Below are 14338 nucleotides of genomic sequence, written 5' to 3' on the forward strand. Positions count from 1 at the left end.
ATTCCCAGCCAACGTTTTTTTCTAAAGGCCCCCCATGACTGCCTTGTTCTTGCCTTTCAAATTAAAGTGACTGTTTTTTTTTATTAAAGACATTTAAATGCCTCTGTTTTTCACAATATTGCTTTGCTTCGTGTTGTTTTGCATCATTGCATCGATATTGTTCTTGAATCATTTCCTCGCTGCTTTGGACGATTAAAATCCAATTCCCTGGCTTGCAATTATTTTCTCCCTCTTTTTTTCCCTATTTTCAGGCAATTCTTAGCCAGCAAAACTGCTGCAATGGAAGGAATAGAGCACTTGCACGGGGACCTAAAAAGATTGCTGTCGCATTCTGATGACATTCTTCGTCCGCAAATGGAGAGAAGGCAAGAGGTAGGAGGGGCTCATGTGCAACCTCGATGCTTGGTAGGGATCGGGAGCAAACTCTCAACCTGGAACAAAAGCGTCCACTCTCCTTTGTGCTAAACGTTGCAATCCACGTTTAGTGTCTGCAGGAAAGAGCAAAAAATAAGTAATGAAAGCAATAACAATTAAAAGAATTAATAATTAAAAGAATTAACCATTAATAATTCAAATGGTTAATAAAATAATAAATGATAAAGGTGGAATTTTTAAAAGTCTGGAATTGCCCCTTTTTGGGTTTCAAAAAATGATCTGCCTTGGTGTGGATAGCCAGTTCCTTTCTTTCAAGGGGAGGGAAGGGTTTTTTTAATTGTATAAGGGGCTATGACTAAAACATCACTGAGCATGTGCAGAGTGCCTTTTACTGATCTCCATATCAGAAGCTACTGTTTGCATCTACTCCCCCCTCCCCTCTCCACCTATATATCTGACCAGTTTCTTCTTGCCCTCCATGCATCTGACGAAGAGAACTGTGATGCTCGAAAGCTTAGGCTACAATAAAGTTGGTGAGTCTTAAAGGTGCTACTGGACTCTTTTTGATTTTGCTACTACAGACTAACACGGCCAACTCCTCTGCACCTTTTCTGTTGGAAAGTAATTCCTTTTTCGGGGAATTGGGCGTGGTTCACCCTCTGATGCAAACTTGACACTTATCAAGCTTGGACTCAACAGACTATGGATCGATAATGCCCTATAGCTAATCACTGTTTAGGATTGCTAAATGCCAACCTCCAGGTGAGGTCTGGAGGTCTCTCAAAATTATCATCTCCAGGCAGCAGAGATAATTTCCCCTTGAGAAAATGGCTATTTTGGAATGTGGACTGTGTAGCATTATACCCTGCTGAGGTCTCTCCCCCTCCCGAAATCATGCTGTACCCAAGCGCCACTCCAAAATCTCCAGGAATGTCTTAATCCAGAGTTGGCAACCCTGCTGTCCTTCAATGAGGTTGCTACTTGGAATTCACTTTCCACAAACGATGCAAAACCGAATTTTTCAAAAAGGCTTTTGTACTGTAGGGGTTCTCAGATGCTTCGCTAATGAGTTAAGGACCATAGATTTCCCCAGTATGTTGCCTTACGTACTACCTGATGTCTTAAATATGTGCTCCTACAATCTACCTGTGCTTCATGTGGTCTAATGTCAGCCCTACAATAGCTTATGTTCTGTTTCAGCATTTCTTCAACTCTGTATTGGATTCTTACTAATGCTATGTCTCTGTAAACTTGTTTATTAACCCTATGGCATCGTTTATGGAAATGTCCTTGAAATTGACTGTACAAATCTCACACTGTGTAATCCACCTTGAGTCTCGGTGAGAAAGGTGAACTATAAATGACATACATGCATACATACATAAATATTTGGGCGGGGTCTTGGCAAGATTGCGTACTTGTTTTGGGTCTTGTTTTGATATGTTGTGTCCTGCAGAATAATGCCACATACTTGTCTTGTGGATTGTCGGGCACTGTGTGAGTCCCCAGCTTCTATCATTTAGAAAGATACTGCCTCACTGCCTGGAGGTCCCGTTGTCTGGTGTTTGACAGAGCCTTCATCCTCCGTGAGTTTGTTTAATCCTTTTTTTAAAAAGCCTCCAGTTCAGATGACGATTTCCACATGGCAGCAGAATGAACACTGAGAGCACATGAGAGTGTGGTGCGCTCCAAATGCGGCCCAGTGGCCCCTTGATGCGCATGCCTGCATTATCGAATGCTCGCGTGCTTGAGAATGGCTCAGATGAAATTTTTTTTTCCCCTTTGCATCCTCCATTCTGGCAATAGGCCAGACAAGTAAACTCCTGGTCGGGCCTGTAAAATTCTGCTTCCTACATCCTTCTTGTTATATTTTATGGTGCTTTTATAGGGTTGTTTTTTACAGCTTAAAATTGCAGTGGGAATGCAACTAATGCATTTGAGGAATTAAAAAGGAGAATGCAAGCTGGAATATATAGACAGGGCTGTGTATCCGCTGCAATGCAGCATTGCGGCGATGCGGCGAACGCAGAAGCTGTGAGCTGCTGCTGGGGCAGCGCACGGATCAGCCTCCACGCGCTGCTCCAGCAGCAGCCCGCAGCTTCTGCGCTCGGCGGTCCGCGCGCAGCCCAGCCCCCCTGTGGTGCGTGATGACGTCTGCGATGACGTCATCACGCCTCCCGTGGGGCGCGTGCGCGACCGCCGCCGCAGGCGCTGAAACCTCTGGCGCCGGCCCTGGCAATGCTGGCAGAGAAAACTCACAATCTGGGGTATCAGCATCCTACAAAATCCCCGCTTTCATTTAAAGTTTCTCGCCTTTATGACTGCAAGGGAAGTGCCCACAATTTGGTTGTAAATGAGGGGGCAATATTAACTGAAATTTTCAACTCTAGAAAGTGAATAAGAACTGATAATTCAAAGCTGAATAAAAGTTGCAGTGACTGGAAGCAGAACTTCATTTTTAAAAGCCAAATTTCCAAGTGTGCGGATAAGCCGTGCTGAAATCTCCGGAACCAGACGAGTGATTTGATAACTATTTGGTCAGCCTAGAGTGCGAATCCAGCTTCTTATTCTTGCTAGCGAAATCGAGAATCGATTGTGCAAAACTAAAGAAAATGCAAATTGGTGGAGTTTATACAAGTTGCAGAGTTGAGCTTCCCTTGACAAGGAGTTTGAGCTGATCGCTCAAAGGAACCTCCACTTCCAGAGGCAGTCTATCTGGGGGACAAACAACATGCAGGGGGGACTATTGATTGCATGCCTGGTTTGTAGGCTTCTCTGGTCTTGGTAGGAAGAGGGTGCTGGGCTATTTGGACGCAGCACAGCTCTTCTTATGAAACTGTTTGGTGCAGAGAATATATAACTTTGGTATGGAATGGATCCTGCTGTGGTAACCCTGATAAGCTTGAACCTGAACAGCCAGCGGTGGAGTCCTTTCCAGTTAAGACTGTCCAAGCAACCTTGTTTCGTGGCAGCCTTTGAGGCTGATTTCCCCCCAAGGTCTGTGATATAGGCATCTGTTGAGATCTATACTTCCCCCAAATGTTCCAGCACTTCAACGTTTAAACAGATGTGTCTGCTGTAACCTGCCAGAGGACTTACGCAATGTATTCTTTTGCGTCGCTTCTGCCGGGGAGAAAATGTTCCCACAGCTTTTGCTGACTGATCAGGATTAAACACGCGCGTGCGCATGCACCCGTGCGCCGTTTATTGCTCTTTGGCCACAACAGATTAATTTAATCTGATGCTGTGTATGAGCCACACCATTCACAGAGTTGCAGAGTTCAGGGATGGAAGTGTCCCAATTGTATCTTCTAGGCCACTATACTGTCGCTGCCAGGACAGGCTGCTGTTTCCCAAACTTCAGACAACGTGCTTTTTTTCCTGAATTAAAATTGGAGCATGCGACAACACACACACACACACACACAAAGTAGGCCTACGTAGCTAAATCAGTGTCTAGCCCTAAACAAGTGGGCCAGACCCCAGCCAAGCAGCCAAACCACTGATTGTGCCTTCTAGATCAGATCTAGGCTCTGCCCAACACCCTTCCAAACATTTTCTTCACTTTCCTTTTGAGGTTTAGCTTCCAACCACTAGGTAACATTATCCAATGTAACAGCAGGATTGGAGTCCAGTGGCACCTTAAGGACCAACAAGATTATTGGGGTGTAAGCTTTTGAAAGTCAAAGCTTTCTAAGAAGGGAGCTGTGACGCACAAATGCGTATACCCTGAAAATCTTGTTGGTCTCTAAGGTGCCACTTGACTCCAGTCCTGCTGTTCTGCTGCAGACCAACACAGCCACCCACCTGAAACTATTATCCGATGTGACATCTGTCGACTCTTTTATCTGGTGCATCCCATAACATTCTTCTCCTAATTTATCCCAATAAGGGTGACCCTGCTTTTCTCCTGCTATCTGCCTTCAAAGGGACCTTCATATTCCAACAAGGGCTGCAGAAGGGAACTGATGGAACGGCGGGCTTTTATATTCACCGGGGAGACTGCCTGTTTTGCATTTCTTTCTCCTTGGTACACTTGGAAACCAGCTTTGCCCCCAATCTCACCCGCTCCAGTTCAGTCTACAACACATCTCCAGACTCTTCAGTCCACCGGGGGCTTCTCCAACACATCCCTGAAACACCTCTCCCCCTGCTTTTTGTGCTGACGACGAATTTTGTGACACTCCAAAGCTTGCTATGTTGTGAAATGTGGGTTGCTCCCAAGAACAAGGCAAGCACATGCCTGCTACTTGGCCATCATTCAACCAGCCCTAACCACACAGGATTATTTGTAGGGTTGCCAACTCCAGGTTGGGAAATTTCTGGAGATTTGAGGGTGGAGGCTGGGGAAGGTAGGGTTCAGGGAGGGAAATAATGCAGTAGCGGGGTGCAGCGATAGAGTCCACCCTCCAAACCAGCTAATTTCTTCAGGAGAACTCATGTAGTAGTTCGAGTACTGGACTAGGATCTGAGAGAACCAGGTTCGAATCCCCACTTGACCATGGAAGCTTGCTGGGTGGCCTTGGGCCAGCCACACACACTCTCAGCCTAATCTACTGATAGCAAAGATGCCTAGTAAACAAAGAAACATGGATTACAGAGTGTACGTGGGAGAGAGAAACAAACTTACACTCGCAGCCTTGATTAAGCTTTAGAAAGAAAACAAGAGTACTTTCTTCTGGGAACTGCATACAGGATGGGAAAGCACCCACTTCACAGGGTTGTTGTGGGGGATAAAACAGAGAGGAGAATGACATAAGGCACTGGGGAGAAAGGTGGGGTAAAATAAAGCAAACAAATAAATCTCTGTAATATGGAGATCAGCTGTAATTGGGTTGCCAGCTCTGGGTAGGGAAATCCCTGGAGATTTGGGGGTGGAGATTGGGGAGGGTGGGAATTAGGATGGGGAGGGACCTCAGCAGGGTATAATGCTATACAGTCCACCCTCCAAAGCAGCCCTTTTCTCCAGGGAAGCTGATATCTATGGCCTGGAGCTCTCCAGCCACCAAGCGGACGTTAGCAACCCATTCCCTGGAGAGCTCCAGGCGCCACCTGGAGGTTGGCAACCCCGTCCTGGGCGTCTCCAGCTCCCACTTGGAGCTTGGTGACCATAACGTGGAAGAGCCCACGAAAACAGATCCAGAGGAGTTAGCCGTGTTAGTCTGTAGTTGCAAACAACAAAGAGTCCAGTAGCACCTTTAAGACTAACCCACTTTTCTGTAGCGTAAGCTTTCGAGAGCCACAGCTCTCTTCGTCAGATGCATCTTAGTCTTAAAGGTGCCCATGAAAACAGAAAGCCTTTTCTTTAAAAAAAAAAAAAAAGAGCCATTCCAGGCCCCGGAAAGGAGGGTGCCCCGCCAGGGCTCTGGGTTCGAGAGCAGCCCTCCTCTCCGCTTGCGCGCGGGGCGGTGCAGCGGCGGCCGGCGTAATTGGCGGACACTCCCTACAGGCTGACAGCCGGGCCGTCCCCGCGCGTTCCCCGCGCGCTGACAGCCGGAGGAGGGAGCTGTGCATGCGGGCGAGGCTGCGCGCCGGGCTGCGCTCCGCCGGCACCAGGGGCGTGGAGCTGCGCGGGGCTGCGCCGCGGGAGATGCGCCTCCGCGCCGGAGCCTTCTGAGCCAGCCAAGATGACGGTGGAATTCGAGGAGTGCATCAAGGACTCGCCCCGGTTCCGGTAAGGCAGCCCCTGCCCGAACCTCGCCCCTCGGCTCTGGGCAGCCCAGCAGGGCAGCCCGGGCCGGGGAGGGAGCGCGCTTGGCCGGGGCTGCTGCGCTCGGAAGGGCCGGGAGAAAGGAGGCGGCTGGGGTGGCCGGGCTGCCTGCAAAGGGCTCGGCGTTGGAAAGGCAAGGAGACCCCGGGGCGGGCGGCCCCGGTGGATCCTCGCAAGGTGGGCGGGTGGCCCGGCTGGATTTGTGCAAGGGAAACGAATGGCCCCGGTGGGGTTTTGCAGGCGAAACGAATGGCCAGGCTGGATTTTTGCCAGGGAGGGAGCCGGCCAAGCTGGCTGCTGGCCCCTTGCGGGAACGGCGCGCCTCTCTGGCATCCGGGGGCTCGTTCGCACGCTTGCAATCTTCCAGGGAGTTCCGACTCTGGCCGGCTCGGCCGAGCCATTTCCAACGCCCGCCGCCTCGCAGCTTCACAAAGGGCTTGCTTTGGCTTCGGCAGGTTTGGGGGAGAAGAGGAGTGCGCTCGCGTGCCAGATAAGGATGTGGAACAAGTCCCAGGGAGGAGGGAGAGCAAGAGTCGGGTCCAGTAGCCCCTCCAAGACCTACGAGATTCCCCGGGCGGGAGCTTTCGAGAGTCAGTCCATCCCCTGGAAGTCTAGCTGGTCCCGGACCCGAATCTGGCCCTTCTGCTGCAGCCCAACCCGGCCGCCCGCAGGAAGGAGGGAGATGGAAAGAGGGCTCCCCCGTTCTCTACAAAGGCTGGAGCCTCTATTCCCAAGCGCAGGAAGGGAGGTGGGGAAAAGAGCCAGCGAGGGAGGGAGGAATCCGGGAAGGAGGCAGCGCGCTCGCTGCGCATTACGCACGGAGCTCTGGAGAGGCGGCGGGCACCGGAGCCGGGTGGGCGCCGAGCCCCATGAGATCTGGTGGCTTGGGAGGGCGCGCTTTGGAAAGGCTCTGCCGGGCCAGCCCGGGCTTCAGGCCCTCTGCAGAGACGGCCCGACGCCGGCCCCTTCCAGCTGCATCGGGCCGGCCTGGGTTGGGTTTGGAGGGGCTTTTGTCTCGCCGTCTGGTCGCGCAGACCGACCGCCTGGTGATGTACAAAGGGGCGCACATGCACGGGCGTGCACGCACACGCGTCCGTCCATCCCTCCGTCAATCCGTCCAGCGAACTCAGGGCTGCCAGGAAAGAGGGGTGGTGTCGGAAAGACTCCCTTAAATCTCCCTTTCGGTCATGAGAATGGAGCCCCCTGAGAGTGCCCAAGAGCAGAGCGCAGGTTCCTCCCCGAGAAGAAATGCCAAATGACTGAAGAGCCCAGAGTGAGATCAACAGGGGCCTTTTTTGACACCCCAAGGTCATCTGCAGCTGTGTGCATGTGGATGTTGGGGAGGGGCAGGATATACAGCAGTACTCCCCCCCCCCGCCCCAGGATTTGATGGCTATAACTGTATACCGATGGCTGCCGTCCAGATATTTATAAATGACGCAGAGTGGAGAGCTTTAACTGCTTCTCCCCTGATTTACTGGAAGTGTGCAGTTGCTCCCCTGTCAATTACTTAGATTAGATCAAGACACTGATGGGGAATGGGGAAAAAGAGAGACTGCACATACAGGTGTTGTTTATGATAGCGTCTGAGTAAGGTGCGTGTATATATATGCCAAAACAAGGCATATATAGAGAGAGAGACCCCCAAACAAGGTAGGATAGGGGCCCTTCTCGGTGGCAGAGCTCTTGCCTTGCATGCAAAAGACCCCAGGGTCACTCTCCTATTAAACCTGTTAAAGAATCTCTACTGTTGGGAGAGACTTTTTTCTAACTGTGAGCAGCTGCCAGACACTATAGGTTGTTTTGGGCAAGATGGTTCAGTAATAATATGTTACCTTTTTGAAGAGTTGCATACATTCACTCTGTAATCATTGCAACAGCCCTCTAAGGTAGGCCGGTATTATTACCCACCCAGTATAATTGCCTGCTTGACTCCATGTGAGAGGGAAAGGCCTTCGATCCAGTCTTTCTGCAGATGGGCTTGAAAGTAAGGCCGTATCCTCTAGTAAGGCCGTAGTTACTGTGAGCTCATGACAGGTTTGAATGGAAAACTTCCCAGTTCACTATTTGTTTATTTGCCGCCATGATCAATTCCAGCATCAAGTGGCGTTCTCCCCTACTCTGTCTTAGTTTAACATCAGCTGCGTGCCACAATCCTGCCAAATTAAAAAACGGTCTAAAAGCACACAGGTGTCACCTAGCTAATACCTGGATGGCAGACAAGATCTCTTGATTGTTAAGAGATACAAAAGTGGAGTGAATGGGCGAACAAGATGGCTCACGCCATCTGATGGTGGGTGCAGTTGCTGTCCCGGGTTCAAATGTTTAATGCTGGGGGATCCAGGGCTATTCGGTTTTCACATTTTCAAAACTGCAACGTGAGGGCTGTAACAGACAATTTGTAGTCGGTCAACCAGTGGATTTGTTGCGGGGTGCCGGTGTTATTTGGTGAAGGCAGATTTCATCTGCAGTAACCAGTAATGTTCCTGTTTCAAGGTCCTGGGGTATTACTGTAGCATTATAAAAGAGGATCTTTTTTCCAAGGCGAGTGATAGCTTTTGGTTATCAAAGGGGGAAGGTGTCTTTGCTATCTCAAAGAGAAATTTATATGAAGTTTTGGGAAGAATGTAAAAAGAGCCTAGCTGCATCAGGCCAAACATCGATCTAGTCCAGGACCTCATGTCCCACAGTAACTAACCCAATGCCTGCATAAGCAAGATGCCAAAACTTCTGCTAGTTACCCCCCTCCAGTGTGGTACACTGCTTCTGTGCATGGAGGTTCTATTTAGCTAGCATGGTTAGTTACCATCAATGGACCTCCTTCTTGACTGTGTCTAGTCTATTAAAGCCATCTAAGCCGGCGACTGGTGCCACATCCCGTGGCTCTGAATTCCGTTGCTTAATCGAGCATTTTGCTAACACGCAAAGTGATTTAAATTAGATTTGTTGCAAATAGTTAATCAGCTGAAGTTGCAATCTGATGTGTACTTACTTGGGAGTAGGCCCTACTGAGCTCTGCGGGGTTTAATTCTAAGAACCAGACAGTAAAACATGTTTCCGTCATCGATATCTTGTCCTTGTAACCTGTCCTTTTGGCTTCAGAGCAGAAACAGTGGAAGGGGAAAGACAGAAGGTGTTTGTGGGTGTAAATTTTGGTTTTCCGGAGGAATGGACATTGCAAAGAGGAGTCCGTTAATCATTTTGCTTTGTCCTCACGTAGACTATGGGGATGCTGGGATTGACAGAATAAGTTCTGGTTTGTAGTGGAAGAAAAACAAGCCTTGTGCATTCTTGGGGCATGTTGTTAGAACATGCCGGTGAGGACTATGTACTCCCGGGATCTGCCTCAGAGCCTATGCGACGTGCCAGTCTCTGAGCAGCATCTGAAGAAATGGGCTCAGGTCCTGCAAAGCTGATGCTAGAGAAAAGATGTTGCTAGTCTCTAAAAGTGCCACAAGAATCATGTTAGACATAGCTCTTAGCGAACTTGGGACCGAACCACATGTCTTCTTTAAAAGGTCCATCAGCAGGAATTAGCCCCGATAACTAATAAGGGTTCCTCCATGTTCAGAGGCAGTAGATCTCTGTCAACATTCTGAGCAGCGTACCTCCGTGGCACAGATTGACACCCCTTTAAAACTCCATGGTTTTGAGAGGTAAAATTCTATAGCAATGCATAAACCTAAGGAATTGGATAAGGACGACAGCAAGCCTAGCTTCTGCTCACCTTTTCCATTCTTCCAGATCTGCCTATATTAGCAGGCTATTAATGATGGTTTGCCCCTGGCACTATTCTGGCAAATGTATCGTCTAGAACAATGAGTTCACCGGCCAGATGTCTCATTCCCTGGGGGCATGAACCTTTACAGTGTGATGTCATGATGGTTTGTATAGGTGTATTTGTTTACTTAAAAGTCCAGAGTGGGTGGGAACTTGGTACCGAGTCTCTTGGCTTGCCAAGAGATGTCCTGGGTCCTTAAAAAAATGAAAACATGGAGCGTCTAAGTGCAATGGGGCTTTTGATAATAAATTCCTCTTGAGCTTTCTGGTGGTGGGCAAGACCTCTCAGGTTTGATAGAACATCTTGTTTTTTGGCATCCTGTTTCCCAAAGTGGCCAACCAGATGCCTGAAAAGGGCACAGAGGACAAAGCCAGCAACTGGTATTCTGAGATGAACTGCCTCTGAATATGGAGGTTCCATTCAGCCATCATCAAACTAGACTCCTTATAGCTGCTCAGAGGTAGTGCAGAAGCGCTCTGTGTTTGCACTGAGGCACTGTCTCCTTTAGGATTATCAAAAAGAGTCCAGTAGCACCTTTAAGACTAACCAATTTTATTGTAGCATAAGCTTTCGAGAATCAAGTTCGAGTACTTGATTCTCGAAAGCTTATGCTACAATAAAATTGGTTAGTCTTAAAGGTGCTACGGGACTCTTTGATTTTGCTACTACAGACTAACACGGCTAACTCCTCTGGATCTTTAGGATTATGTCATAGAGCCCAAGGCCTTGGAAACGCGTTCCGGTTTGAGTCCCTTGGTGAACTGTGGCTGGAAGTAAATGCCTCCCAGCTTTGTGGATGCCCAACATATTTCAAAGGGTGAGACACCCTGTAATAACTTTTTGCAATAAAAAGACACTCATCGCCGCATGCTGTATCAGCAGTTTAGGCTAAGATTGTGCCCTGGTAGATCTGCCTTGTGTTTGGCCCGTGGAAACAAAACAGCTGCGATTCCCCCCCCCCCTTTTTTTACCTTTCAGATGTGTAATGATACACATTAGTAATTCCCAAAATATATGTCAAGTGTAATTAATTATATTAAAAGCCTTGTGCGAGCTCCAAACATTCATCTTCATAGGAGGGTGCTCGCTGCTTCTCTGCTTGATTAACCGCTAGGGCCTGCTTCCTCTTTGTTCTGCTAGAATGGTTAATTTTGCTGTTTCTCTGCACTGGGTGCCTAGCTGATGTAATCATTACCTTCCTTTGGAGGAGGATGCCTGCCACATCTCTCCATGATCTACTGCTCTGGTTGTATTTGAGTCCGGTGTCACCTTAAGAGACCAACAACATTTTCAGGGTGTAAGCTTTCGAGAGTCAGTCTGACTCTTCAAAGTCTACACCCTGAAAATCTTGCTGGTCTCTTAAGGCGCCAGGGGACTCAAATCCTGCTGTTCTATTGCTACCCACCTAAAACTATGCACTGGCTGAGCCTCCTGTCCAAACAGCTTCAAGTGCACATATCCATCCTGTGCTAGGCCAGCTGCACTGGCTCCCAGTCTACTTCCGGATCCAGTTCAAGGGGCTGGTTTTAGTGTTTAAAGGCCTTTACGGACTGGGACCTGCATACCTGCGGGATCGCCTTTCCCATTATGTCCCCTGCAGGGCCTTGTGTTGTGCGGAAAAGCAGCTCTTGGTAGTCCCCGGCCAAAGGGACATTTACCTCGCCTTGACCGGGGCCAGGGCCTTTTCTCTGGCATGGTGAAACGCACTCCCATTGGAGAGCCGCAGGGCCGGCAAAACAGAGATGTTCCACTGGGCTTTTTGCTGAAAGCCAGCGAATTGTCCCCTTCCCTGACTGCCATGCCTCACCTGCGACTGCCCTGAGTCCTGTATTATGGCTGTGCCCACAGTCTTTATGGTAGTTTTATGGCTTTATTATTTTTATGATGTTTTAATGTATATTTTATATTGTAAGTCATCCTGAGCCCATTTGTGGGGAGGGAGGGGTATAAATTGAGATGATAGATAGATAGATAGATAGATAGATAGATAGATAGATAGATAGATAGATAGATAGATAGATAGATAGATAGATAGATAGATAGATAGATAGATAGATAGATAGATAGATAGATAGATAGTAGGAGCAGGCAACTGTCCTGTGGCTCTATTTCTGGTGCAATCATATCACTCAGTCATGTCAAATGCAAAAACGCAGCAGAATTACCAGCCCTTAGAGGAGGCTGCCCGTTGCAACTCTGTATGATTTACTGCCTCCTTCCCCAAACGCCTCTGATGGGGGTATTTTTCTACCTTGCCGCTGCATCAGGTATGAACAGATTGTTCAATCATGCCTAATGCAAAGGTGCAACAGAATTACTTGCCCTCAAAGGAGTCTGCCTTGCACATCTCTGCATGAATTTCTGTATTCTCATCCCGGCCTCTTTCTGGTTTACTGATGGTCCTGGTGGGGGTTTGTTAATTAAATTCTGTCTCTGCATTGGGTGTGATTGGCTCATTCAATTCCTGCTCATGCGGATTCCAGAGGGGGAGCCTCGTTTCCATCTTTTGACAGACATTTCCATACTTCTGCCAAAAGAAAACAAAATGTGCTGGAAAAATTAATGAGCAAACGAAGACAGAAATGTAGAGACAGCCCCCCTGTGCAATCTACCATCTACATGTATCCAGGGCAGGGCAGGGCAGGGCAGGAAGGCTGTTTCCTCGTTTATGCAGTGCCACTGGGGTGTGTCCCTCGGAATATTTTCTCCAGGTTGGGATTTCCAGGTCGATGCTACTGAGCTGACATTGCCTTTGTAAATGTGACTGGAAGAGATCTGGGCTCAGTAGTGACTGAGTGCAGCCCTGCTTGCTGCAAAATATTTGTTTCCCTCTTTTAAAGGACCTGGGTCCAGAATTCGTCTTGCTCGGTTGATTCACCATAGTTTCGGAGTGGGTTCTACCAGTTTGGACTGGATCTCGTAAACTTTTTTCTGGCTGGGTCTCATCTGCGTTTTGTGCTTTGCGCAGTCATGTAGGCACCGAGCCTCTTACTTTGCTTGGATTTTGGCCTTGCTTTATGTTTAAAAAGAATACGACCAGGGCTTTTTTTCTGGGAAAAGAGGTGGTGGAACTCAGTGGGTTGCCCTAGGAGAAAATGGTCACATGGCTGGTGGCCCCGCCCCCTGATCTCCAGACAGAGGGGAGTTGAGATTGCCCTCCGCACCACGGTGCAGAGGGCAATCTCAACTCCCCTCTGTCTGGAGATCAGGGGGCGGGGCCACCAGCCATGTGACCATTTCCAAGAGGTTCCGGAACTCCGTTCCAACATGTTCCAGCTGAAAAAAAGCCCTGAATACGACTATGTACATCAGCAGTGTTTGAGTCCAGGGGCATCTTATAGATCAACAAGATTTTTCAAGGATGTAAGCTTTTGAGAATCAAAGCTCTCTTCTTCAGATACCTTCTCGAGCTCTGACTCTCGAAAGTGTATACAGTTGAAAAATCTTGTTGGTTTAGCGCTAAACTCACAGAACAAAGGCATCTTCATGGCGCGATTTCTGACATCATCGCATCACGATTCCGTTTTTGTGGCGTGGTGACATCAGAAATTGCTTCACGAAGACACTCTCGTTCCGTGAGTTTAGTGCTATACCGAGACGTGTGAAAATGGCCCCTATGTATATTACATAGTATATAACAATTAAACTTCACCCTACCCCTTCCCCTGAGTTCAGTGGCAACCCCTCCTCCAATCTGAGAAGGAGTGACTGGCCCAAGGTTACCCAGTGAGCAGGGATTTGAACTCGGGTCTCCTGATATGAGATTGTACTACATCTCACCAGCTCTTTGCATGTATCTAGCAGTGTGTCTGACACACAAACACACACACCACGATACATTTTCTAAAGGACTGACAGAATCACCTGATCTCAGAGGAAGCAGCCTGTTGTGTCTCTGTATGAATCACTGCTCTTGTCTCGTCCTCTTCAGCTAGGGAAACAAGCTCAAATCAGAGGCATGCAGAATCAGAAAGTGGGTATTTCGAAAAGGGTTATTCTTACTCTTGGATACTCCAAAAGTAATCTGAAGAAATCTGAAGACTGGAAACTGTGATCCTCGGTGGAACAGCCTTGTTTCTCTGACGTACACCTTGCAAAGGCTTGTCTCGTTTGTGCCCAGGTAAACAAAGCCAGCTAATTACCTTGAAAGACCTGTTCGGAGTGAATGTTGCACCCGGGCTCTGCGATGCTCTCAGTCGATCGGCACGCAGACTCTCCTTTGCCATCCAGCCGCTTGTCAGTCTCTGAAAGGGACTGCTGACTCGTCGGGAAACCTGAACTATGAGAGTGAAAATCCCCACATACCTTTCCGAGGCCTCTATTGAACAGGGATGGTTTGCATTTGTGAGTTCCTGTCCCTGGGAAATTTTACCTTTTGCATTTAGAAAGGTGTCTTTTCAAAATCTTTTTCATCCCTGTTTCTGGGGTCCCTTTTGACGCATTTCAGACCTCTTCTTAGGACCTGATTCTCC

General features: G+C 48.5%; 1 protein-coding gene across 1 annotated transcript in view; it reads left to right on the plus strand.

Moving 5' to 3' along the window:
• Window positions 1-5941: 5941 nt before the first annotated feature.
• Window positions 5942-14338, plus strand: part of ACAP3 (ArfGAP with coiled-coil, ankyrin repeat and PH domains 3) — a 159771-nt gene continuing 151374 nt past the window's right edge. The window contains exon 1 of the mRNA XM_055001930.1: window positions 5942-6049. Within this exon, the coding sequence (XP_054857905.1) occupies window positions 6003-6049 (47 nt within the window). The 5' untranslated portion in view covers window positions 5942-6002. The remainder of the gene's footprint in view (window positions 6050-14338) is intronic.

This window comes from Eublepharis macularius, chromosome 17 (genome assembly GCF_028583425.1).
Source record: "Eublepharis macularius isolate TG4126 chromosome 17, MPM_Emac_v1.0, whole genome shotgun sequence".
NCBI classification, from domain to species: domain Eukaryota; kingdom Metazoa; phylum Chordata; class Lepidosauria; order Squamata; family Eublepharidae; genus Eublepharis; species Eublepharis macularius.